This window comes from Mustela nigripes, chromosome 5, assembly GCF_022355385.1.
Source record: "Mustela nigripes isolate SB6536 chromosome 5, MUSNIG.SB6536, whole genome shotgun sequence".
Classification (NCBI taxonomy): Eukaryota; Metazoa; Chordata; class Mammalia; order Carnivora; family Mustelidae; genus Mustela; species Mustela nigripes.
In genome coordinates this window covers 137,685,879-137,712,209 of record NC_081561.1, presented here as the reverse complement: position 1 = coordinate 137,712,209, position 26,331 = coordinate 137,685,879, and the positions used below count along the sequence as shown (strand labels likewise).

The following is a 26,331-nucleotide window of genomic DNA, read 5'->3' as shown; positions in this document are numbered from 1 at the left end:
TGTAAATTATCTATAATCTAACAATTCTTCACTCATTCCAAATCTACTCATTAGTGCCAGGCACCATGGATCTAATAGAAGAGGCAGACAACTCTGCCTTCATGGAACTGAGTGTGCTTTTGCAGATAGGAAATCTTCGAATAAACAGTCTGCAGAGTATAGTTAAGTACAATGAAAGTACATATTATTTGGTGAAGGTTATGCAAAATTGGCATCTTTCTCAGGATCTCAAATCCCAAACCCTTTTAAAAAAAAAGTTGGGGGCGCCTGGGTGGCTCAGTGGGTTAAGCCGCTGCCTTCGGCTCCGGTCATGATCTCAGGGTCCTGGGATCAAGTCCCGCATTGGGCTCTCTGCTCAGCAGGGAGCCTGCTTCCTCCTCTCTCTCTCTGCCTGCCTCTCTGCCTACTTGTGATCCCTCGCTCTGTCAAATAAATAAATAAAATCTTTAAAAAAAAAAAAAAAGTTGGACACCTGGGTGGCTTAGTCAGTAAAGTGTTTTGCCTTCAGCTCAGGTCATGATCTCAGAGTCCTGGGATCCAGCCCCACTTTGGGCTTCCTGCTCAACGAGGAGTCTGCTTCTCCCTCTTCCCTACCCCAATTGTGCATGCTCTCTCTCAAATAAATAAAGAAAATCTTTAAAAAAAAAAAAAGTGTAAAATATTACCAAGAAAAATGATGCCCATTTTCTTAATTATACATCTGAAGTAATAATCATCTGTCTAGTAAGATCGAACCTATACACTAAACTTTTGGTGGGTCAGGTGGGATGGGGGTAGATCCTCTAGTTTAAAAGAAAACAAAAGAAAGCCAGAATTTGATATATCAAAGTGCTAACAAAATTGTTATGACAAATATAAATATTTACATGCTTTTTTTACTATTCGCTCCTATGGGCTAAAGTATTTTCACATAAATAGTCTTTTATATTACTAAGCAAAACATTCTATTTCTCAACCGTGACAGGTATCTAAGATTAATATTGCAGTTTTGGTTAAACTTATAAAAAGGAACCCATTTACTTTAGAATCTAACTTACTGTTAGCAACAAAAGAAGTGGTTTAAAACTGTTAGTAACAAAGAAAAACTACCATCAGCTCTCCCTCAAGAATTAAATTTAGGCTACAAAAACTTATTCACATGGTCTTTAATTCAATACAAAAAATTTATGTATCCCTTCTAAATTCTTGGAATACAGTGGATAAAAAATACTCTTAAACAGTATATAGGAGTTACAGTGAGCCAAGATGGAGTAAGCCAACCTCTTTCCCCACACTGATTACAACTAGAAGCACCAGACTACAAAAAAAGCTGCAGACTGTGAAAATAAAAACAAAAGCCACCAGGAAACAAGTAGAACAGTAACCAGTGATGGGGGGTGGGAGGGACTGTGTGCAGGTACTGAGGTAAATTTCATAGTGCTTTGTGCTCTTCTATAATAGGTTTTGATTTCAGAGAATGCAGAATCAAACTCTGCAGCCAGTGCTAGAAGCAAAAACACTAGAGGAAACAAACCCCCTTTGTCTAGCCAGAAGACTAAGTAAAAGGACTCCTCCATGCTACTGCGGTGGGCAGCAGGAAGAATCTCCTTTTCTTCCTCCTCTCCCATTTCTCCCACGCCCTGCTTAGGGTTGGAGGGCAACCACTGCCAGCACCTAAAAAGCTCCAAAGAACAGCAACTTCCAGACAGAGAAACAAGGAAAAGAGGCCCCGGCTATCCAAAAAGTATGGTGAGGATTCCCCATTTTTTTCCTCACTTCAACTCTAAAGGTTAAAGATGGAGAGAAACCTGACTTTTTGGCCAGAAGAACAGAGAAAAGGATGCCATGGGATCTAGAAAAAGTATGAGAATCCCACAGAGAGCTGAGAAGAGGATCTCCTGATTCTGTGTAAGAACTAACTTAAGTCTTGGGCTCATTCTGGAATTGTGCTCATGTGAAACAGACCTAAAGAAATCCAGCAAAGAGGTTTTGAGAACTAAAATTTATGTAAACCACTAGTTCCTGATTGGCACATGTGCTGGGCACATATAAAACAGCAAAACAAATGCTTGTAAAAGTAAACAGTCATTGGAACCAACAAAAAAAGGCAAGACAGAACCTGCATCCTGAACCTAACCAAGATGAATGTCTGCTAAATAAACCAACATTCTTAATAAGATTTTAATGAAATCCTACAATACTGAAAACTCCAGTATACAAGCCAAACTTACTTGACATACCAACACACACACACACACACACACACACACACCCTCCCAAACAGGAAGATCTGCCCACACTGCTCAAGTAAAAGGAGATCAACAGATGCCAACCCCAAGATGATGCTGATGTTGGAATTATCACAAACTTCTAAGGAAATCATAATGATCCTCAATAAGGTAAAGGAACAAATTCTTGTAATAAATGCAAAAAATGGAGGTTTTCATCAGAGAAAGGGAAACTACAAAAAAAAAAAAACTAGAAATTTTAGAACTGAAAAATACAGTATCTGGAAGGAAAAGGTAGTATGGTACTCAATACAAGAGCTATAAAATTATTATGAGTGACCTTTATGTATTTTAAGAAGCAAAAGGCCATAATCATGGAATTTTTACAACATTTCATGCAACAGTTAGAAAAAAGTCCAAGAAGAGAGATTTAGTAAGTTATACTAAAAGAAAGAAATTTAATCCGATACATACATTACTAATGTAGAACTATGGAAATTTCTAATATATTACGTGACAAATATAAAATATTTGCAATAATATAATATATAAATATAAGAATTAAATGCAAAGATAAGACCAAGAAATATGTTCAGAAAAACATCTGTTCTAACAATGTAATTAGGCATAGGTAACTTTCTTACAATTAAAAAAAGTTCTATCCATTTCTCTATTTCATGCAATATTTTTTCAAACTATAATCTAATTAATGAACTGAAAACTTTTTCAAGGTAATCCTAGTCCAATTAAAATAGAAAAAAAAAAAAGGAAGTAATGAAGCATACAATGACTAATCTTGAGTGAAGCTTTCATTCCTGTTATATATACATAGGTAACTACTAGATCATGACACAATTCATATTTTTTTTAAAAAGGACTTTATTTTTTTTAAGATTTTATTTGTCAGAGAGAGAGGGAGAGCACAAGCAGAGGGAAGGGCAGACAGAGTAGGCAGAGCAGCGGGAGAAGCAGGCTCCCCCACTGGGCAAGGAATCCAATATGGGACTTGATTCCAAGACCCTGGGATCATGACCCAAGCTGAAGGTAGACAGTTGACCAACTGACCCACACAGGCGTCCACAAAAATTATATTTCTTATTTTGGGTTGTAAAGTTTTTCTGAGACACTGCTGTAGCCCACAGTCTTAAGTAGAAGATAATACTAAAATTAATTATAAGGAAAATAAAACATGATTAAATTTTCTCTGGATAATTCTTGTCAAAGGCTGAGTCTAAAGGGCAATCTTTGCTTTGTTCATTTTTTTAAAGACAATTAGCAAATATCTAGAAATATAAAGGGCTTAGTGGTATAAAACTCAAGATTTTTTTCCCCATTTTTTCTGATTGGGAAATCAGAAAAAATGGGAAAAGGGAATGAACTTTCACATGTGAAATCACATCCTGCCCCTACTGATGTACACGTACATCCTCCTGCAACTTCACAGCAGTCTTACCACAAGGTAAAACTATGTCATAATTTGTTTTCTGTGCTATTTCTCAACCTACCTACCTACCTACCTAGCTATCCATTGCTCCATCCATCTACCCACTTTGGAAAACACTGTCCTCACATACTGTGAACCCGCAGTAAGTAAGTACCAGTATTAGTATCCTTTTATTCATATCCTCCACAATGCCCAAAACAGTTCCTTGCACATATTATGTATGCAAATAAATGCTGATTCAAACTTCGATAAAGTAGCCAAATTCAACCAATTAATAGGTCACAGTTAAACAATCATTTAAATCTAATCAAACCAACATTCACTGACTACCTACAGTATTAAGCCCTTCAGAAAACAAACAAAAAAGATCTCGAAGAACTTAATCTAGTTATTTAACAATCTACTGAGGTAGAAGGGGAGGGTAGTGACATACCATTATTATAATATAGTAGATTCTTAGCATTCTGAGATTTACCATTGTCAGCTTTGACAATTCACTAATGATCCCAAAGGTCTCACAGGTAATTCTGCAGAGATACTAATTTGAGGTGTGTATTTGTTTCTCTTCTCTCATATTCTCCTTTGCATTTAATAGAGGAATAATATACTAACGTGGTATTTAAAATTTGGGGGATCCATAAGAACCTGAAGATTCTGCCTCATGAAAACAAAAACGCATGGCATAATTTAGTGCCAGAATAAAAAATGCTACATTCAAACAAATGAAATGCACATCCAGTTGTAACAGAGAAAAGTTTTAATAAAGAAAACAGAAGTGAAATGGGCTGACTGAAAAAAAAGAGAGCATTCCTGTTACAGCTGTGATTCTACTTCCACACTACTTACACTCATAACACACTTGTCAATGAATCTCTCTTTACAAAACTAGCTTTTTAAGGAGGACTGGAGAAGAGGGCTATTTCCTAATGGGAATACATTAGAATCTCAACAGAATGCTGTGCTTTCCTACTGGGGAATCACTGAATACCAAAAAATACACACACACAAACACAAACACACACACACACACACACACACACACACACACCAAGACCCATAGATGAGAATATGTAATACATAGTTTCATGTATACAGTAAATGTTCCCATTTCATACTGTTGTATAGACACAATGCATATGACAAGCACTTATGTTTACTTCTAAATACAAATAACTTTATTTCTTTTTTTTTTTAAAGATTTTATTTATTTATTTGACAGAGAGAGATCACTAGTAGGCAGAGAGAGAGAGGAGGAAGCGGGCTCCCTGCTGAGCAGAGAGCCCAATGCGGGACTCGATCCCAGGACTCTGAGATCATGACCTGAGCAGCGGCTTAACCCACTGAGCCACCCAGGCGCCCCCAAATAACTTTATTTCTAACACAGTCTTGTATTAAAAGGTTTAAGTTCATACCTAAGAAATCTGCAGTTGAAGACAAAGATAATCTAAAATGTTTTTCCAAGTATAAAGTGATTCAAGTAAAACAGTTGTTTGAAGAGACTAAGTAAAAACTAGTAATCTAAAAAAGCCTTAGTTCTACTGTATAAACCTGAGAGAACAGAGAATAGGAAAATAAAAGCCAAATCAAAAGAAACTACAACAAACCAAGAGGGAAGTGATGAGGACCTGGACTAAAGTCTCAATACTTTATTTTTATTATTTAATACTGAGAATAAAAGAGAAGGGAAGGATGCAAAACACATTAAAAAACAACAACAATTGGGCGCCTGGGTGGCTCAGTGGGTTAAGCCGCTGCCTTCGGCTCGGGTCATGATCTCGGGGTACTGGGATCGAGTCCCGCATCCGGCTCTCTGCTCGGCAGGGAGCCTGCTTCCTCCTCTCTCTCTCTCTCTGCCTACCTCTCTGCCTGCTTGTGATCTCTGTCTGTCAGGTAAATGAATAAAATCTTTAAAAAACAACAACAACAACAACAACAACCAAAAACCCTCACTGGATTTCATGACTTTTGAAAATATGTACATGAAAGAGGCACCTAGGGTAATTCCAAGTTTTCAAGTCTGAGTATCTGGGAGTATGATTTTACTGTTGATATAAAGAGGAAGTCTAGGTTTGGGCTACAGTATCCAAGATAAGGCCACAGAAAAAGCAAACAGAGGACGCCTGGGTAGCTCAGTGGGTTAAAGCCTCTACCTTCGACTCAGGTCATGATCACAGGGTCTTGGGATGGAGCCCCACACTGGGCTCTCTGCTCAGCAGAGCCTGCTTCCTCCTCACTCTCTGTCTGCCTCTCAGCCTACTTGTGATCTCTCTCTGTCAAATACATAAATAAAATCTTAAAAAAAAATAAAGAAAAAAAGAAAAAGCAAACAGAAGGCATGTTTCGAAAACCTGGATTACATGTGTTTCCATCAGTTTCTAAGACTCAGTCTGAAATATCTAGCAGGCTGGCTGTTGAGAGATCTCTGAATCGTGTGTGACTGGGTCAGGACTCCCATCATGAGACTGGTGGAAGGGAAAAACCCTGTCACAGTATTTTCTCTAGCAATGAATGAAAGTGAAAACGTACCAAATGGGTGATGTCAGTCGAAAAACAACATAGCACAGAATATCAGTATTCTGACCAGGCCTCAGAGATGTGGCACATCAGTAAGTGAAAAAGGGGTCCTGGATTTATGTGAAGGGAAAGCAGACTGTGGTGAATACACAAGCAAAAAATAATGTGAGGCGAAAAGAAAAAAGAATCATAGCTGATAACATTGTATTTCTGGTGACCACACCAAAGACCAGACATAGAGTAGATGATGATTCTTTGGCCATTATTTAGCACAGTCTCATTTCTAAATCCTACGTAGTCTATATAGTCTCTAAGGACTAGAATTAAAATATCCTTTTATATAAAATGAGGGGGGGGGGACTCTAAAAGAAGTTTGTGGAAGAAAGACAAGTTAGATTCAGGTGACGCCAATATAATTTCATGTGCATATAGACACAAAGTACCTATGAACTTACAAGACTGAGTCCCAGAAGAGAAAACCAAAAATACGTAACACTCCTGAAGAGACAGCTGAAAAGATAAAGAATAAATACTGATGACTAAGTATCAGAGAATAAGTAGAACAAAAGCCTACCAGGCCTTGAAGGTAAAACCATTCCAGAAATAAGAGCAACAAATAGATTTTTAAAAAGGGAAAAAGAGTAACATGACAAAGGAGAAAGAAAGATTACTTTCATCAACTTTGTCAAGTACTATCATAAATGCTGTATCACTTTTATCTTCAGAATGGCCCAATAATATTAAAATCCACTGTACTCATTTTATAGATGTATAAACTTAGGGTAAGTGAACTAACCAAATTCGAACTACAGAACCATGTCTCAAACCCAGTTCTGCCACCTACCCAGCCACTGTTTCCAAAAACAAAACAAAAAAGCCCACCAGCTAGCAACCATATATACAACTGAGTCAGAGTAAGATGGTAGATGATTATGGAAACATACCCTTTAACAGCATCAACCTAACTAATAACCAAGAAGACTTTAATCAAAAGAAAAAAAGTTAGCAAGCTTATACATCCACTGACCAAATAAGAGCTAAAAAATTCTTTTAAAAATTAATTTAAGCAATCCTCAATGAGGTTTAAGAGCCTTCCAAACTTTAACAAGGAAGCTCACTTTCTCTGAAAATATTTAATTCAAATACTATTAATATAGACCAGATCCATCTTTCTCCCAAAGCTAAGAAACACAGTTATTTCAGCTTGAAGGAAATGACCAAAAAAAAAAGGGTAATAAATGTGAAAAATTCCAAATACTGAAAGCTCTCATTCACTGCACACTATTCACCTAAGGCTTTCTTAAGAAATAACCACTGTTGGACTGGAAGGCTGCCTTCCAGAATTTTCTATACACACCTATGTATACATATGTAAAATAAACTTTTTTTTTTAAGATTTTATTTATTTATTTATTTATTTGACAGACAGAGATCACAAGTAGGCGAGAGGCAGGCAGAGAGAGAGGAGGAAGCAGGCTCCCTGCTGAGCAGAGAGCCCCATGTGGGATACCTGAACAGCGGGGGTCTGCTTCTCCCTCTCCCTGGCCCTCCCTCTTCTCCTGCTCTCTCTCAAAATGTTAAAAAAAAAAATTTAGAAAACTTGTTCATTAAAGTTAATATTTAAGAGACCCTGAAGGTTACCTTGTGTAATCCCATTTTACAAATGATAAAACTATCTCCTTGTCACCTATAATCTCTCACATCTTACTTCGGCAGCAACTATATTGATTTTGCAGAAAATATATGAACCAGGAGCCGTGTAAAAAGCAGTCTGGGACAATCAAAAGGAAGTAGTTACAAAGCAGCCATTATTACTAAAATGTGAAAATTAGAAACATGCTAAGGATACAGGCTAATAGAGTAACTGCACTCCTCTCCCACAAAGAAGTGCAAGATATGTGAACTTAATACTTAATGGCTTTTTTCACTTTTCTGAGGCAGGCTGAATTGCTAGAAAACTGCTAGCTAAGTGCGGGGGTTGGGGGACACTGCTGCACAATACTTCTTGGCCAAGGGGTGCACATTTTCTCATGGTACCTTATTTTATGGGCAGGGGAACAGGAGTATACAGTAACTTGTTCCTATCCTGACCCAGGTATAGCATGAAATGATAATAATCAACTAAGAATCACCTATTCCCACTCCCCCTCTACCTCCAACACACATAGATAATACCAAAATCTCACTAAAAACATACTGAAAACATAAAAATGACATTAAACTGAGACACAAAGGGCAGAGATTTCTTTTAACCTGGTTGCTATGTGACTCTGATACTAACCAAGTTTCACCACCTCTCAGTCTTAATTCCTCATCCATAAAATTAGTCTGTTAAATGATATACTACACAGGTCTTATAGGTCTAAAATTTGTAATTTCTGGAAATCGAGTTTAAGCATGGAAGCTAACAAGAAACCCAATCACAGAACCATACACTTTAGTTATGCCTATAGCTACAAATGTATAAAATGACTGTAACAGTCTTATTCTAAAGTCAAAGAGAAGAGAAATGATTCTCCAACCAAGAAAACATAATCTATAAACAAACATGCATATATATAAAAATAACTCTTCGGTTTAAATTTTCCCTGGGATCCAAATAATCGAACTTCTTTTAATTTCAATTCTTCCCTATGTCTTCTGTAAAACATTAAAATTAAATATGAATTTTACATACTTTTAACTTTAGAAGTACTATTCATAATGAAATGGCCAAAATAAAAATAAGGAAGAACAATTCATTTGTAAGTCCTCTCTAACAAATCCCCATAAGCCACATTAGGTGAAATTTCTCAAATAGAGTTTCTGATTCTAAATGATATAGTCTTTATATTCCCAATTCCATGTTCACAATAAGTTGTTTATTACAGGCAAAATTATGGTAAAAAAATTACGTGACTAGGAGGAGCCAATAAAATGTTGAAACATACATGTAGGTTTAACGTTAAATTCTACTAAAATCTCAAACAACATTTAAATCTTTAATTTTATCCATAGATCATTCCATTTACGACTTAAATTTTAATCACACAGAACAGTAATTGTATAAGCAGAATTTAACACCAAGAATATTCCATGCAGAGTTGCTTTTTAAATGTCCTCAAATTCACAAATAAAACAAAGTATCAAAGCTTTATCTTTACACACACACACACACACACACACATACACACAACACGAGGACCATAAATATTCTACAAAGTTTTGTCCTAAGCCTGCTTCTCTTCTTTCTCTATATCATCTCCCTAGACAACTATATCCTATCCTAAATCCTCATCTTTTATCTATTCTCCTTAGGTGCCTATATACCCAGCTGGGTATTTCCCACCTTGATGTTCCATAGACACCAAAGCCTCAAGATGTACAAAATCACTACTGTATTCAGCAAAACAGTAAAAGTAAGTCTCTTTGGGTAGCTGAGATATGGGTACTTTACTTCTTCCATAATAATGAACTTTCCTTTATTCCAGGTTATTAAAAATGATCCTACTCCAACCCACCCACCAAATTATCTAAAGTTTTTAGCTCCTTCGGATTTGCCCACCTTAGTAATTAATACCATACCATTTAATTTACCTCATCACTTAACCAAAGCCCTGGCACCACCCTCAACTTCATATTCAGCTCCCTATTACTAATAAATTTCTCTTGCATTCATCCCTTCTTCTCCCTATTATTACTCTAGCTGAGCCCCTCATCTTCTCTGTGCTAATTTAACTTCCCTTCCCCCAACCTCATCCCGTCATTGCTCTGCCCTGCTCCAAAGATACTACTCATTTTTCTAAAACACAATTTTAAAACCCTTCAGAATCTTCATTCTCTTCTGACTAAAAATGAGGTCTTACATATGGTGTACAAAGGCCTTTTATCAAAAGATCCTTGGCCAATTCTCCATCATTCCTCCCAATCCCATCCCCTTCCCAAAGTTACCATTTCCTCTAAATGATCTCTACTCTCTGCTTCACATAACATCTCCCTCCCCATTCTGTGTTCATCATGATATACATGAAGAGTTTACATAGAGGATACACAGGCTATATCACTACTTCTTGTATCATACTATTCATCACCCTACCTTCTAACTCTTTGTAGTAAAACATGCCCATCCCTATTAAGAGTATGAGGGGAGAAAAAGAACACAGGTATCGAATTAACACGGGTAACCACTCTGCAGAATACGATGCCTGATAGATGGCAAATATGCACAAATAAAGCTCAAACAACCAGCAACTACTTCCCAGCAGCATTCTTTTCAACCACTAGTTGCTATTACATGAAAACCTTCAGGGGCTATCATTACATTCTAGGAACTGGAAAATTGTAATTAAAATTGAGTAAGTTATCTAACAATCCTGAAAGACTAGCAAAATAAAGGAAGCCCTCCCAGAATTATCGGGAATCTTTAACTATTACAGCTCTAAAAGACCTAAAACGTCTTAATCCTCTGGTTTTGTAAATGAATAAAAGCACTGATTGGTGAATGCAGGCCTCTGGCCAACTCCTTTAAAATGTCAATACCCTTTAGTTAAGTTGGTTACAACCCTCATTCTTACAATGGCCACCAAAGCAGAGATAGGCCTCTAAAAAAAGTTGTGAGTTCTCTGACAGAATAGAGACAAGAATCTGGGAAACTCTGCTCATTAAGAGCAAGTTTCTATATAAATAAAAACCACTTTTCTTGGGTGTAAAAAAATTCAAAGATGTTAATCCTTACAAAAGCAGTTAGTCATATCTCAATAAAATTTTTTTTAAAAGGCACTTACTGGTTTATTAAAAGCTTGTAGAAAAACTACTCATAGAAGTCCTTTCTGCAACAAACATAACATAATAAAAACTCATTCTGATGATTTTTATTCAATATTTAGCCAGGGACATTACTGAATAAAAATCAAAATAGATAACCTGTATACAGTTCTGGAGCTTTTATTAAATAAATAGTAGGCCTATCAGGAGACATTTCCCCCCCCCCTTTTTTTTAAGATTTTATTCATTTATTTGACAGAAAGACAGCACACATGCAAAAGCAAAGGGAGCTGCAGGCAGAGGGAGAGGGAGAAGCAGGCTTTCCCCACCCCACCCCCACCCCCGAAAAGGGAACCCAATGCGGGGCTTGATCGCAGGACCTTGGGATCATGACCTGAGCTGAAGGCAAGACACGTAACCAACTGAGCCACCCTGGTGCCCCAACTTTTTCCCTGTTTCAGAAAAAACTACATTAAGAACTGCTTTCACCATAGTCCTCAACTTTGTGGAGAGTATTTTAAGAATCACTCTCCTTCTATTATTCATTAAAGCCTTAAAGAAAAGACTAGCTCAATCACAGTTATGTATCTGAATAACATTTTTTAAAGATTCTGTAACATACATGTATTTTCCACCAAATTAAGTCTAGGTTCTTTGTCCCAATTAATGAAGTTTAACTTGTCATCATCTAGTGAGTTAGTCGAAAGCATCATGATTAAGAATTATTTTCAAATAAAAATCACACTTGACAAAAAAGAGATGGGAAGCAATGAGTCAAACTTTTTAAAATTTACCCCTTTGCTGCCTTTTTTTCCAAGTCTTCAAGAAAACATTTGTTTTGCAATAACATGAAAACAATTTTTAACAGTTAAAATGTCACTAAATGAGGAAAAATAAGAAATATGAACTTCCCATACACATCCATACACAAAAATTGAATGTAAACTCCATGAGAGCAGAGGTTGTTTTTTGGTGGGATTGTATTTTCTTTTGGAATCTGTTTTGTGCAGTTAAATCTCTAGAGACTACAATAGTGTCTATACTTGGTGCTCAAAATTTTGAATGAATTATTTTCACTAAGGCAGGTTTTAAATAGTTTGTTTTGGACATTCAGGTAAGCTTATTATAAAGTCTATAAGGAATAGCTTTCCTTGCTCAATTATAATTTTGACTTAGAAGCAGCATGTTATTAATCAAATTCTCAGGTTTCAAAGTTTGTAGCAGGAGCCAGCAAAAAATGGACCATGGCCTATTTTCATAAGCTCTCAAGCCAAGAACATTTTTTATATTTTAAAAGAACTGTGAAAGGCCAACAAGAATATGTGAAAGAGACCTTAAGTGGCTAACAAAACCTATATTCACTATCTGGTCCTCTACAGAAACAGATTACTGCCCCCCTGTGAATGGAGATCCCATTCACAAGAGAATAAAAGTTTTGCACACTTCCTTTCAACTATGAATTGAATATACACTATTAGAAACAGATCTTTCACCTAAAACCCTCTCTATAGCTAAATTTCTGAATTCTGGCTTGTTATCAGATTTAAGGAATGTTAAGAAAAAAATTTAACTACAGCATAAGTGGTTATCAATGCTGAAGCTAATAAAAAGGGAAGATTAAAGTTACGTTATGTTTAGCGTTTTACATAACAAAAATGGATGAAGAAAAAAACAAAATGAAATACAGACAGAAAAAAATCCCGAATCTAATTATATTTCAAAGAAATAGCAGAACTATGTTGAGGGGGGGAAAAGCTCACCAAGCCATGTTTGAACACAGCGTTTTGACTATACACTATCAGGTCAAAAAAAAAAAAAAAAAACTATAAACAGATATTAAATTCTAGTTAACAGGTTTGTTTTCAGAGACATAGGATTTAGCAATTCCAAAACTACTTTTTGTGTGTTTTAGGTTTGAGCAAGTAATATGCAACATACTGTCGATAACAGAAACTAGTTTTCTCACTATCAGAGAAAGGAATTACATACAGAATTGGAAAGAGGAAAGGCTAGAACTAAACCTACAGTTGTTGGAATGGAATTGGGAGACATCACGGCAAACCCATGGTTTTTAAGATTGGCAAACAGTTAAACAAAAATTTACATGTATACATATATGTATACATATATAAATTCTAGTTCAATCCATTAATAAATATCCACAAGAAGAAACCAGATCAGAGCTCCCTGGAAAAATGATTGATTCCAAGGCTAGGTTGGGAATGTCTTACCACGTAAGTAAGAGAACACTCAAAAGATAAAGAGCACATATCAAAAGGACACAAACGACAGCCTGAAGTAGCTCTGACTGGTCAAAATGGAGACAATCTGCATCAAAAACCTCCAATGAATAAAAAAGAATTCATGACTTCATACTGGTACGCATGCATACATACATACATACATAAACAGGAAGAAGGAAAAGATCTTACAGAACGCCAATAATAAGTGACAGACAAAGAACATCATCTTTTGGCAATCATCCTAGTACTGATTCAGGCAAGAACTAAATGGATACTTAAACTGGCCAAAGTTTGATAAGAAACAAGGTATGTGCTTAGTTTCAAAATACCTCCCCGAATTATACTTGTTACAAAGGGAAAAGTAGTACTTTACAGTGGTGAAACCTTGCAAAAAATAGTTAACGTCCCGGGACGCCTGGGTGGCTCAGTTGGTTGGACAACTGCCTTCGGCTCAGGTCATGATCTCGGAGTCCCAGGATCAAGTCCCGCTTCGGGCTCCCAGCTCCACGGGGAGTCTGCTTCTCTCTCTGCCCTTCTCCTCACTCATGCTCTCTCTCAAATAAATCTCTCAAATAAAATCTTAAAAAAAAAAAATAGTTAACATCCCTACTAATGGGATTAATAGACATCATGTGCATCCTGGGAACACAGTATCACTTCTGGAGTATTCCTGCCAAAAACACATAACCTGAATCTAATCATGAAGCAACAGAAGACAAATCCATACTGAAAGAATTCTAAAAATAACTGATCTATTATCATTAAACATAATCAAAGGTCATAAAGGGTAAAGAAAGAGTTATAACCAACTATTTCAGATTAAAGGATACTAAAGAGACAAGAATGAATGTGAGATGTGATGTAGGATTTACTCTATTAAGGACATTAATGATATAATTAATGAAATCTGAATAAGATCTGCAGACAATTGCATTATACCAATATTAATTTCCTGATTTTGATCACTATGTATAACTATGTATCCTGATTTTGACCATAACTATGTATAAGAGTATCACTGTAGAAAAGTCATTTAAAAGTAAAAAATAAAAGGCATCATGAATGTATTTCCCATTATAATGCCAGAAAAAGTTTTCATGTGTTCATGTTTAGGTGGAGTGAACAAGCAAAAAACCAAAAATGGTTAATCAACATAATTAGGTAGAGAAATCAGGATGAAGCGTACATAAAATTCTCTATCATTCTCCTAACCTTTATAAATCTGAAGTTTTAAAGTTCAAAGGTGTGAAAAAATAAAGCTAATTTATAATTAAGACACTATGCCAGTAAAAAGGACTGTGAAAAATGAGTGATAGTTTGGGACGCCTGGGTGGCTCAGTTGGTTAAGCGGCTGCCTTCAGCTCAGGTCATGATCCCAGGGTCCTGGGATCAAGTCCCACATCCGGCTCCTTGCTCTGCAGGGAGCCTGCTTCTCCCTCTGACTCTGCCTGCCTCTCTGTCTGCCTGTGCTCGCTCTCTCTGACAAATAAGTTAAAAAAAAAAAAAAAAAAAGAGTGATAGTTCTCCTTTACACAGAAGGGTAAGAAAAACAACCAGAGGTTGAGACCTGGGTCCCTTTGAGTCTCAACTCTAACACTTAAAAGTAGAATTTTATTGGTAAAACCATAGTGGTGGCCTGTTTTCTAGTCAGTAAAGAGAGGGTAGCACCTACTCTACTTTTCTCACAAGCTTATCCTAAAATTCTACCGAAACATGATGAGTGGGGAAAAGAGGGTCAGAACATAAAACACTATATTATAAAGTGGCTCACTTAAACAGTGTTTGGTATTTCAAAAATATAAGCCAGACATTTTTCATCACAGAAAGCTATTACAGAAAGTAGACATTCACTATATGTTTTAGTTTATAAAAAATTTTAACTTATTCAACATTTTTTTACTTCAAGTATTTCAATAAATTCAAATACCCCATCTATTTTTTATTGTTAAATTTAATAGTGTAAGAATCTTACTAAATTTTAAAAAGCCATTAACTAGGGCTTGGTCAACTTATTTTATATTTTTTTATTTAAAAAAACTGACAGAGCATTGTATCATTTTCAGGTATACCAATAAACCTTTTAGGTGCTGTGACCCAGTATAAAAAGATCATTAAACCATTTCCCAAATTCTACACACTAATATAAGATACATGATCCAAAGTGTTTCATCTTTCACTCACAAACTACTCAAATTAGCCCTCAGGAGTCCGATCAAATTTAAAAAAGTGTTTATAAGAAAGAGACCAAATTTTGTCATATACTTAAGCAAAAGTTCATTTTAAAAATAAAAATATTTATATTCTTTCAAATTCATAAAGGCTTGGTCACCACTTAAGAAAAGCTTTTATTAAAATCATTTGCACCTGGAGACTAATTAGTATCTCACTGACAAAAGGAAACATTCTTAAAGTTGTTACCTTTTAGCAACAGTTATGATTCCAAAACAAATAGTATTTTTTTTTCATACAGGACAAAAAATTTGGTTTAAAGTACAACTTAATGTAGCTCATCTTATTTTGCCATATTTGAAAGCAGAAGATCACATTCTTGTTTAAATAAGTCTACTTGCTCAATCTCTATTTTGGGTAGGAGAGAGCTTCCAGACTCTAAGGCAACATGCTGAGAGAAGAGCAGGCAGAACTGTGCCCGTAGAGAAGTGCTGCAAGCAGCCCAAACCCCAGCAAAGCAACTCCAGTCAGTAATGCCCGCACAGCCTCCCAGCAAGGTCACTCCCTGCACACAAAGCTGATAAAGTGAAAGAAAAAAAAAAGATTACAAGAGCATCAGCTCCAAGAGAGTATGCCTCCTTCTTGTCTTGTTTCCCTCTGCATACCAGCAGAAAGAAAAATGCCTGGTATATGGTAAGCACTGCAGTACTGGTTAAATGAATAAAGAAATAAATGAAAGAATGAAATCCTAAGTCTTTCAAATCAACCTGTATAAATATAGTGAGTTGCAGAAGTATTTTAAAAACAAATTTGGCATACAATAACTTCATAGCCATAACTACCTTTAAAAAACATTAATATCTTTTATTTCCCATTCTGACTAAATGTAGTAACCAAATGTAGTAACCGAAGTTACTAAGGTAATTCCTGACCCACAGCAGATACCAGAATGCATTTACATTTCCTTCCCTGAGTTTCAAATATGGTGTATCAGAAATTCTTGTAAAGCAGATTTAGAAGACCAAATAAATGCATAAAATTAAAATCAAAGCACAAATGTATCATTTACCATTAAACTTGAGATAGCATTAACTCAGATAAAAAATTACAGGCTATAGAAACAGTTCTCATTGACATTTATTTCTCATAACAATAGCACTATCAAAATCTGCTCCTCTATAATTAGAAAACCAAAAATCTGATTTAGCCTTTTTTTGTTTCTCCATCCCTACAGCATATCTGTCAATGATCTGTCATCTTATAGTTTGAAGAACTTCCTCAAAATATAAGATGTATTTTCTTTCCAACCAGAAATAGGCTTGCAATTTATTCATGTTAAATAGTGATGATATATTCCTTCCACAACAGAGGAAAATTATGTGGAGCAGAACATAAGTAAACGCAACAAGAGTAGACTAACGTTCACTATTAAGCACAGTAACTTTTGGTTAACCTATTTTTTATGAAGAAATTCAACTATTCCCTACATGTTCTCTTTAAGATTACTAATATATTCGAAGTGACAAACTTTAGTCTGCTTCCCAATTACTATCCATATAATCAAGACATCATTTCACTACCAGTTTAAGCCTATTATTTTCCAAAGGGCCTGCCTTATGTGCGTTATAATCATCTTACTATGCTTCTTGTGTCCATGCTGCTGGAAAAGCAGTCTGTACAAGCAGGAGTAGAGGCACAATCCTGAGAGAGAGGAGTAGAGAAAGATGTTGAGAAAACAAAACCAGATAAAATGAGCTCACTCAAGTTCGGGAGCTCAGCCAGTGTTCAAGGTCAAGGTTGATTACATTCTCTCATACCATTCTGAGTTAGAAGTTGTCCAATAACAGGAAAACTGGCCCTAGAAAGAGATATCTGAAATTCCATGTACAAGTAGTAATATCATCACTAATTCTAAGCCAACTACACTTCTAAAACAAGAAGTAATCATAAAATATGACTATTTAGGAAACTGGGGAATACAGATGTCCCTTAAATGTCAATCAAAATTACTCAATGCTAGCCTAGAATAAAATGATAGAGCTATTTTAGTCTTGCCAAAAAATTTTTTGTATTTATCGTGAATAAGACTATAACACTCTCAAAGCCGAGTCTAAAAAATCATTATCAATCTCAACTATCCTTATTTTCTAAATTTTTAAAATACTGTTAAGAAAAAAACCGTAACTTTTGGTTTTAAACTGAAAACCCGTAAATAAAAAAAAAATCTGAGAATAGCATAATTATAAAATGCAGCTTAGGATGGATTTAATCTAACTGGAACCTTTAAATGCAATACTTCCCTCCCAACTCTCCCTCCTTAGTAAGTGAAAATTACAAAAAGATCAGAGTTTTGATTTAAAAATTTTCACCTGATCTCCTAGACTCCTATAGTGCCATAAAATGACCTTCAAAAAAAAAAAAAAATCATCATATGTACTAAGTCCTCCCCAAAATTAATTTTATATTTAATCAAAGAATCTTCTAACAGGGAACCTAAATATAAACTAAAATCAATCATCAATCATCTGCTTTACATAGAGGAAGCAAATGTCCAGATATGTTAACTACTTTGGTCCAAGTCATTCAATCCCAAGTACAGCATCCATTTATTCGTTCAAGAAATCTTTGGGGCGCCTGGGTGGCTCACTGGGTTAAGCCTCTGCCTTCAGCTCAGGTCATGATCCCAGGGTCCTGGGATCAAGCCCAACACCGAGCCCCACATCAGGCTCTCTGCTCAGCAGGGAGCCTGCTTCCCCCTCTGCCTACTTGTAATTTCTGTCAAATAAATAAATAAAATCTTTTTAAAAAAAAAAGAATCTTTATTTGACTCGTATATATGAAGGTACTGAGCTATGTACTGAGGATATAAAGCAATGAAAATATATAGTCACTATCCTCATGAAACTAACAGTCTGGGGGGAAAGACTATTACTCTACTACCTCCAGTAATCACTAAAAAGGAAAGCACTTTTTTTTAAGACCATGTAATGGGAACTAAATTGGTGATTCTAAACCAAGGTCTATTTTGTTCCCCACAGGACATCTGATAGTCTGAAGACATTTCTGGTTGTCACAACAGTGGCACCTTGTGGGTAGAGGCCAGGATTACTGCTAAACATCATACAATGCACAGGACCGCTCCTCACGGCAAACAATTATCCAGACCAAAATATCAATAGTACTGAGGTTGAGAAATTCTCACCTTAATCACTGGCACAGGGAGGGGTTAGTGAAGGGTTCCTTCCTTTACAACACTAAGTATTTTTTATCTCTAAGGGAGTTTCACAAGGTAGAAACAAAAAAAGATAGTTTGATGGATACAAAACACCCACTAGAAAGTTAAAACAGGAAAGACTAAGGAAAGGAAAAGGAGACAGATTCCCTGATGGGTAAAAATGAAACTAACAAACAAACAAAAAAATGCAATATTTTATAGCTGCTTCACATAAAATCCCTTTCTTGAACCAGAAACAAAAGGAAAACATACAAATAAAAAACAAATTTCACAGACTTTTGTTATGCCCTCTACCTTTTCTATTATTCACCATCCCATGTCTACAAGATACTTTCAGGAAGATTATAAAAAGCCCTGTAGCTAGACAAATATACACTCTGGAAATAAACGTGGAGAGAGAGTAAAGAAGAGATGGGATTTCACTTTTGACGTGAGGCAAGACATGGGAGGAAAATATCCCGGGTGTTAAAGGGACTTTGGAAAGTCTGCATCCTGGAACAGTTTAAAGACTAAGTTATCTGACTAACTGAGAAGTCCTAAGGACAACACCCCCCCCCCCCCCCGCAAAAAACCCCACACACTAAGAATTTAGGCATCCTAAAGATGATAAAAGGTACTAGAATCATCTCAGAATTTATGAACCAAGGTAAATCCAAAATTTAAATTGTGATAATCTTCCTGACACATCTCACACCTACATATCTGATCCTTTAGCTACCTACTCTGCCTTTTCTGAGCAGCAAGAGAAATGGATCATGATGGGGGGGAGGGGACATAGTAATGCAACAAGCTATACAAAGAACTTGGGCGGGGGTGGGGGGGGACCTGATCACTAATATTTTATTATCTGATAGTGTTAATTTGTTGAGGTATAATAATGGTACTGACACTATTTTTTACAGTCCTTAAAAATTAAAAGAATCCAATACACATGTAAAATTCATCTCCTCCAGTTACTTTGCCTAAGCATAACCAATGCGTAAGTCTTCTATTCGCCATGTATTAAGAGTTCATATACTATCAAAGTGCCCCCCCCAGTTAAATTATAATCTTCTAAGGAAAGGGTCATGCATTGCTATTCTTTTCCCTCTTTTTTCAAAAACAAAAACAACACCCTTACCATAATGACCACCATACGGTGGCATTCTTAAGGACAGAGCACAGATTATGCAGCTCACATAATACTGCTGCATTCAGCTGGGGTCCTAAAAACATAATTTAAGCAGACCAATATGAGACCTTTTCACTGAAGTGAGAACATAACAAGGAGATGCCACCATCTTAAAGCAGCAACAACTATGGCACTTGTAATGATAATAATTATTTTTAGAGTTAACTGCTCAGGTCAAGCATAGACTCTTAGGGAGTCTTATATTCCAATTTGGACAAATCTTCTTTCATCATTTCAGAACTGACATTATTACTCATGGGATTAACTCATCACAATGATGATGCTTAACTGTAAATTATGGCTTTCTCACAAAACTAGCACAGTGGACACTTAAATATCAATTCTCAGACCTCAATCTCATTGAACTCATGGTAAGAGGAATTTATCACATAAAGGATCTTCTGACAATGACTTTGAATACAGGGAAGGAAAGGCCACAGTCATCTTTGAGATTATGTTCGGTGGGAGTGGGGCAGCTGCATATGTTGACCAGGACTCATAAATATCCTACATAAGGTCATGGATTTTCAGACTGAAACTCATCTGCGCTTTGCAAATTAAAAATCTATATTCTTAAGTTAGGGTGCTTGGCTGGCTCAGTTGGTAGAGCATGCAACTCCTGATCCGTTGGGTGTTAAGATAATTTTAAAATAAAATCTTAAAAAATAACAGCTATATCCTTAACACTAAAATCTCTGACATGTTCTTATTTTCAAACCAATACTAGAAGCAGGGATGGTCTTTAAAAACCGGAGAATTAGCAAGCCATAAAACCTAAGCATTTCATATTTTAAACAGGCCTTTAAAAGCCAAATTCTAAGTAAACATTCTAATTGTTCCTAATATTATAACTCAAAGTTCCTTTATTTTTGCACTTTGCAATACATGATTTAATGGAAAATATTCATTACTGAATTATTCCCTATTATATGCTTACTTGCAACAATATTTGTATATCAGCAAGCATACATTCACAGAAACTATATTCAAAATCAGGAAAAAAAATTGTGTATTTTATGTTTAAAACAAAAAGTATATTCTTCTGAATCTTCTTTGAATATAATACCTTTCCCCAACTCTGTGATTATACTGCTCCTTTTTTTTTAAAGATTTTATTTACTTATTTGACAGACACAGATCACAAGTAGGCAGAGAGACAGGGGGGGGGGGGGGAAGCAGGCTCCCTGCTGAGCAGAGCGCTGATGCAGGGCTTGATCCCAGGACCCCAGGATCATGACCTGAGCCAAAGGCAGAGGCTTTAACCCACTGAGCCATCCAGGCGCCCCATATATTGCTACTATTATTAAGCTAATTCCACATTCAAACGTGATGAAGTTTGAGCATGTTAATAAATAAAGGAGTTAAAAGATTTTCTAAGTTCTCTGAAAGGGAGAAAGAAGAGAGTGCTACATACACTAAAATGGGACTGTTACTGCCAATCTCAAATTCCTGTAAAGGTTGGATGTGAAAAGAGGTGAAATATCTAGCTAGCCATGTAGATGTTACACCCCCTATTCTTAATGGAAATACTAAAAGGAAAACCAATATATCATTTCTACTCCACTGTGCTCTATTGTGACAACCACAGTGTAGTAACACCTTTTTCCTATCCACCACATGGGAGATCCTATTCAGAATTTCATGGTGGGAGTTGGGGTGTGTGTGCTGGGATTGAGGGAGGATACATATTAGGAACCGCCTAGACAAACAGGAGAGACAATTAAAAGGTGTGGGATAGGGCACCTGGATGGCTCAGTGGTTTAGAGCCTCTGCCTTCGGCTCAGGTCATGATCCCAGGGTTCTGGGATAGAGCCCCATGTCAGGCTCTCTGCTCAGCGGGGAGCCTGCATCCTTCTTCCCCCCCCCCACCTGCCTCTCTGCAATCTCTGTCCAATAAATAAGCAAAAATCTAAAAAAAAAAAAAAAAAAAAAAAAAAAAAAAAGTGTGGAGTAGGAACACCTGGCTATCTCATTAGGAAGAGCAACTGATCTCCAGGTCATGAGTTCCAGGCCCACGGTGGGTAAGAGATTACTAAAAAAAATAAACAAATTTTTAAAAACAGGGGGTGGGGGGGTGTAAAATCAAAGAACTGCAATGGAAATAAGAGAAAGAATTTTTATTCTATAAAATTTTTGAAAGTTTAACATTCTATAGTGCTGTACCACTACATGTAGTAAATAAAAGGCTACAGAGAGCTGTTTTCTTTCCTGCAGTTGCAAAACTATTTACAATAAACTGGAACATACAGTACTGTTAAAAATGTTTTCTTCTAGAATTTAAGCACCATCAAGTATTGCTGGGAGAACCATACTTTCTAATTATCAGCTACAAATTCATAAATAAAATGAAAAAGATTCCCAAGTCTATTGCACTATATATCAAGAAGGGGTTAAAAAAGAGAAAGAAAATCCAGTATCAGAAAAGAAAACCTTTTACAAAGTGTTTGCTTTCATGTAACTGTGTCACTACTATGTACTCTAATATGGGGAGTCCAACTCGTATGAATGTTACCTAACTTTTAGCCCTCTGCTAAGCTTCCCAAATGCCAATTCTTTAAAAAAAAAGAAAAGAAGAAATAAAAGAAACAAAATTGTGAAACAGCTTCTAAAAGTATTGTCCTGTTCGGATCATCACAGCGGTTATGTCTGGTATTTTAAGAGGGGAGTATTTAAGATTTTGTTAATCATACTATCGAATACAGTAAGAGCACTTCACACCAAAAGTTCATAAAATTGCGACTTTAGTTAATATCACATTAATAATTTTTTTTCCCAAGGCATACACATAAAGATAATTCTGGTTGTGCAGACAGGTACTTGTTATGTTTAATGTCTGCACTACGGTCTACTTAAGTCAGAGCTTTAGAAAAATTAACCTACTTTATCAAAACCTGTCTCCTTTCAGAATAAGAAATTCAATTAAGTAGTGAAAACTGGGCACCTGCTTCTTTTCTAGTGTTAGATTTTACATATGAATGAGCCCGTGGGAAATGCTTCCCCAGCATCTTCCCCACTGGAAGCACAGACCCCTTTCCCTACCATTCGTGTCTTTATGTCCTGATGATGAGCGAAGGGTGAAGTAAGGTATACTAAACCGCAGAAAAACCTGGCCTCCCGCTCAGCCATTCTCTTAGCCTTCGGTCCCTAGCTGGCACGTTACCTAGCCAACAGTGTCTCAAATACAAACAGTACGTACAACGTGACCACAGATCATCGCCCCTGTAGGTTCCCTTCCTTTCTACCCCCATCGGCCCCTGCCTCATTAAGGACCAAGGAGAGGTCTGTGCGGTGCTGTCCGGCGAGCAGTTAAAATCCCGCAGGGCCAGGAAAGAGGTGGGCGGGCCAGGCCTCGGCGGAACTGACCCCCCGAGACCTGCCAGGAGCCTCCGGGGGAGGGCCCAAAGGGGCCTTCCCTCCAAACCCTCAGCCACTCAACAGGGCGCTGGAGACACCGGAACCTCCCTCCGCCGCGGGGCGGCCCTCCCCCAGTCCTCCCCTCGGACCCGGGGGAGGGGCGCGGGGCCGAGAAACACCCCTCCCCCTCCCCCCTGACACAGCTAGGCCGCCTCTCGCCCCACCCTGGGAAACCCTGCAGGCCCGCACCCACCCTGCTCGCGCGGGCCTCAGGCCGGGTGGGAGACGCGGGTAGGAGGGGAGGCTAGACTGCAATACCAACCTCGCTATTGAAGGTTTTCACAGCCTCCATGTTGTCGGTGCGGAGGCCCCGAGCCCGGCGGCGGAAGAGGCGGCGGCCACTGCACTGGGTGGGGAGAGCGAGACGGGGGCGGCGGCACGGCCGCGAGGAGGGGCGCCGGCGGGAGACCCGGCCGCTGCGACCCGGGACGGGAGTGGAAGGGCAAGCACTGGCGGGGAAGGGCTCCCTCAGGGACAGCGAGGCCCCGGCATGGCCGCTAGGGCGGGCGGAGCGCCGGTCTGGGGAACACAGGCGCTGCCGGGGCGGGTCGGCAGCGGGCGGGGGAGGGGCTGGGCCGCGGCGCCTTCTCTTCTCCGCCCCGCTCGGTCTCGGTCCTCCGCCCTCTAGCCCCGTCCCCTACACTCTCCACCCCCTCCTTCTTCTTCCTTGGTCAGACTCCTGTTTCACCTCCCCGCCGCTCGAGCCGCAGGAACCAGCAGCGCACAGCGAAGACGGAGGAGGAAGCGCTGGCAGCAGCGGCTGCGGCATCCAATATGGCGGACGCTAGTCGGGCCGCGCAGCTCGGAGATCCGCGGCGCCGGCCAGCGCGCCCCCTGGTGACTGGACCGCGCGGGCCCGCGCGGAAACCATCGAGCGAGCGCGGGCCAGAGCGTCGCCGCCGGGAGGTCCCACTCGGCTCGGCTCGGCCCGGGGCAGCCCGCGCCTCGCCCCCTCCCCGCGCCTTGCAGACGCGGGAGCGAGCGCTGCGGCCGCGTGGAGCGCTGCGGCCCGCCCTTGAAAGCCCCTCCAAAGCGTTACGCTGAGGAATGCCTAAGTGTCCCCGTAAGGCGACAAGTTTGGGAAATCATGCCCAGGTTTCCGTTGTTTCCAAGTACATGGGTCCCTTCACGTGAGCTGTTGCGTTCAGTTGCCTTTCAGAACTTTGCTGGACAGTGGCCTCAAGGTTAACAAGCCGAAAGAAAAGTTCCTAGTCATTCATCTCTTTAGGAACGCTGTGTCCATGCATGTTAATAGCGTCTGGAGGTGATGTGAGAAACAAAAGCGTCGGATCCGGGTGGGGGCAGGGGGACGGGGAAGCACGCACACAGCCAGCCAGCAGCTCGGAGCAGGAAATGCACGCGGCAGAAAATCCGGGGGGACTGGGGCGCAGACAATGAGCGCACTTGTCTGCGCGGCGGGAATGCAGCCCCAGGCGCCCGAGATTTGGATAGGTGCAAGGGAACTCAACGTTTCATGGAAGATGAATTATTTCTAGAGGAATTTTGCCCTGGGTTGTTGAGAGTTAAGACGGTGAATAACAGTATTCCTAGATGAAATAAGAGATGCTGCTCGCAAAATGCCTTCTCTCGCTTCGTGCCATGTAAAATAACCAGTGACCAAATTAAAAGCAAACGTTAATTGAAATTAAAAGTTAGGGAGTACCCCTGAACCGCAAAGGCCGCTGTCCTCTTGCTGAGAGTCTCTCTTTCCGCGGTTCACTCAAAGGGAAGGAGGAAAATGGCAGAATTTTATGCTGGGGATTGTTGGACCCAAGGTACTTTGGTAAAAACTGAGCCCCGAGCCTATGACACTGAGAAAGGCAGGCCCTTCTTGACTTCTTAGGGTCCAGTCTACTTCATTAACAACTTTAATATAGGGGCTGACTTAAAAAGGATAACTTCTTCATCAATAAGAGCTTATATTTCCACCTTCAAAATCTCAACTGTGGTCACTAAGTTCGCCATCGCCATTGGCCTCCAATCCTCATAAGCCAACAACTGCTGTAGCCTCCTCACCGTCCTCTTGCTTGTCTTCCTATAATTCATTCTCCAGACTAGACAGAGGAACTTTTTTTTTTTTTTTTTTTTGTAAGTCATAAGTCAGCTGATTTAAATCCCTTTAGGATTTTCCCATTGCTCAGGTAATGTCATAACCTCTTACTAGGGCCCGAAGGCCCTGACTACCATGACTCATGGTACTCTGCTTTAGTCTTTTCCTTCCTGTGACTCTGGCCTCCTTTCTGTTGGCATCACAAAGGATTTTCCCACTTAGAACACTTGTATGTGCCCCTTCCCTCTGGGATGCTGATGCTTGTGTTCTTTTCTTGGCCGATTCTTCATCCTGTCCTCCTCCCACAAGAGGTCTCCTCCAATCAGTCCATCTAAAGGAACATGCCCTTACTTGCATAAGCACCCCACTCAGTACGATTCATGCCAGATTCTAAAGCTCAACATTCACTGCTTTGGCCTGTCAGGGATTATTTATTCAGTCATTCATTAATGAATGTTGACCGAATCATTTAGGCCTGAGACAGTAAAATGCAATACAAGCTGAAGAATCCGTTGTTAATATGTTACATGACTTGATTTCATAAAACTTCCACACCCAGAAAGATAGCAGATGGCACTCTTTGATCAAGGGAAGGAAAAGAGGGGGGAAAGGGGGAAAAAGAGAGAGAGAGAGAGAGACAAAGAGGACAGCCTAAGCCCTCAAGATGAGAAGGCAGTAAAGCAAGAGGAAAAGTAGAGATAGATCAGAGGGACTGCAAGGAGTCTCGAGGCCCAGGACAATGATTAAGTACAAAGTTTATGAACAACCACACATACCACAATGTGAAAATGTCAATACCCGTATCTATAATATATGTATGTATGTATATTAGTTAGAATTCCAAATCCCAATATACCAAACCAATTCAAGCTAGCTTATGCATCCAAGAATTCACTATTAGAATGCGGGTAGATTTTATTTGATTCCAAAGTCAAGAAAGCCAATGGGCCTAAGAAACCAGAGTATAGAAAGCCTGAAAGGCAGACTAATCTCTGCTTACCTGTTTAGTTTTCTTTCTGTTGCTTTATCCAACCCTGTTTTGCGAGTGAGATTGACTTGTGCTCTGGTTTTTTAATCCTAGATACCTAGAGGACTTGACTGAAAGCTTCACCTTCCTGCTTCCAAATTCCTAAGGGAAGGA

General features: G+C 38.6%; 1 protein-coding gene and 1 pseudogene across 9 annotated transcripts in view; one reads left to right on the top strand and one right to left on the bottom strand.

Moving 5' to 3' along the window:
- Nucleotides 1-24,006, bottom strand: part of SCAF8 (SR-related CTD associated factor 8) — a 222,286-nt gene extending 198,280 nt beyond the window's left edge. For 7 of the 9 annotated variants that reach the window (XR_009404528.1, XR_009404529.1, XR_009404531.1 and 4 more), the window contains exons 1-2: nucleotides 23,403-23,533; nucleotides 16,959-17,021 (exon numbers count right to left, since the gene is read on the bottom strand). Coding sequence is in view for 4 of the 9 variants with exons in the window: in XM_059401318.1 (XP_059257301.1) it covers nucleotides 16,959-17,021; nucleotides 23,403-23,432 (93 nt within the window). In the remaining 5 variants the exon portion in view is untranslated. Of the gene's footprint in view, nucleotides 1-16,958; nucleotides 17,022-23,402; nucleotides 23,557-23,781 lie in introns of those variants that run through there. The other 2 variants (XM_059401322.1, XM_059401321.1) reach the window with 2 other exon arrangements.
- Nucleotides 5,987-6,940, top strand: LOC132018513 (single-stranded DNA-binding protein, mitochondrial-like; annotated as a pseudogene).
- Nucleotides 24,007-26,331: the final 2,325 nt, after the last annotated feature.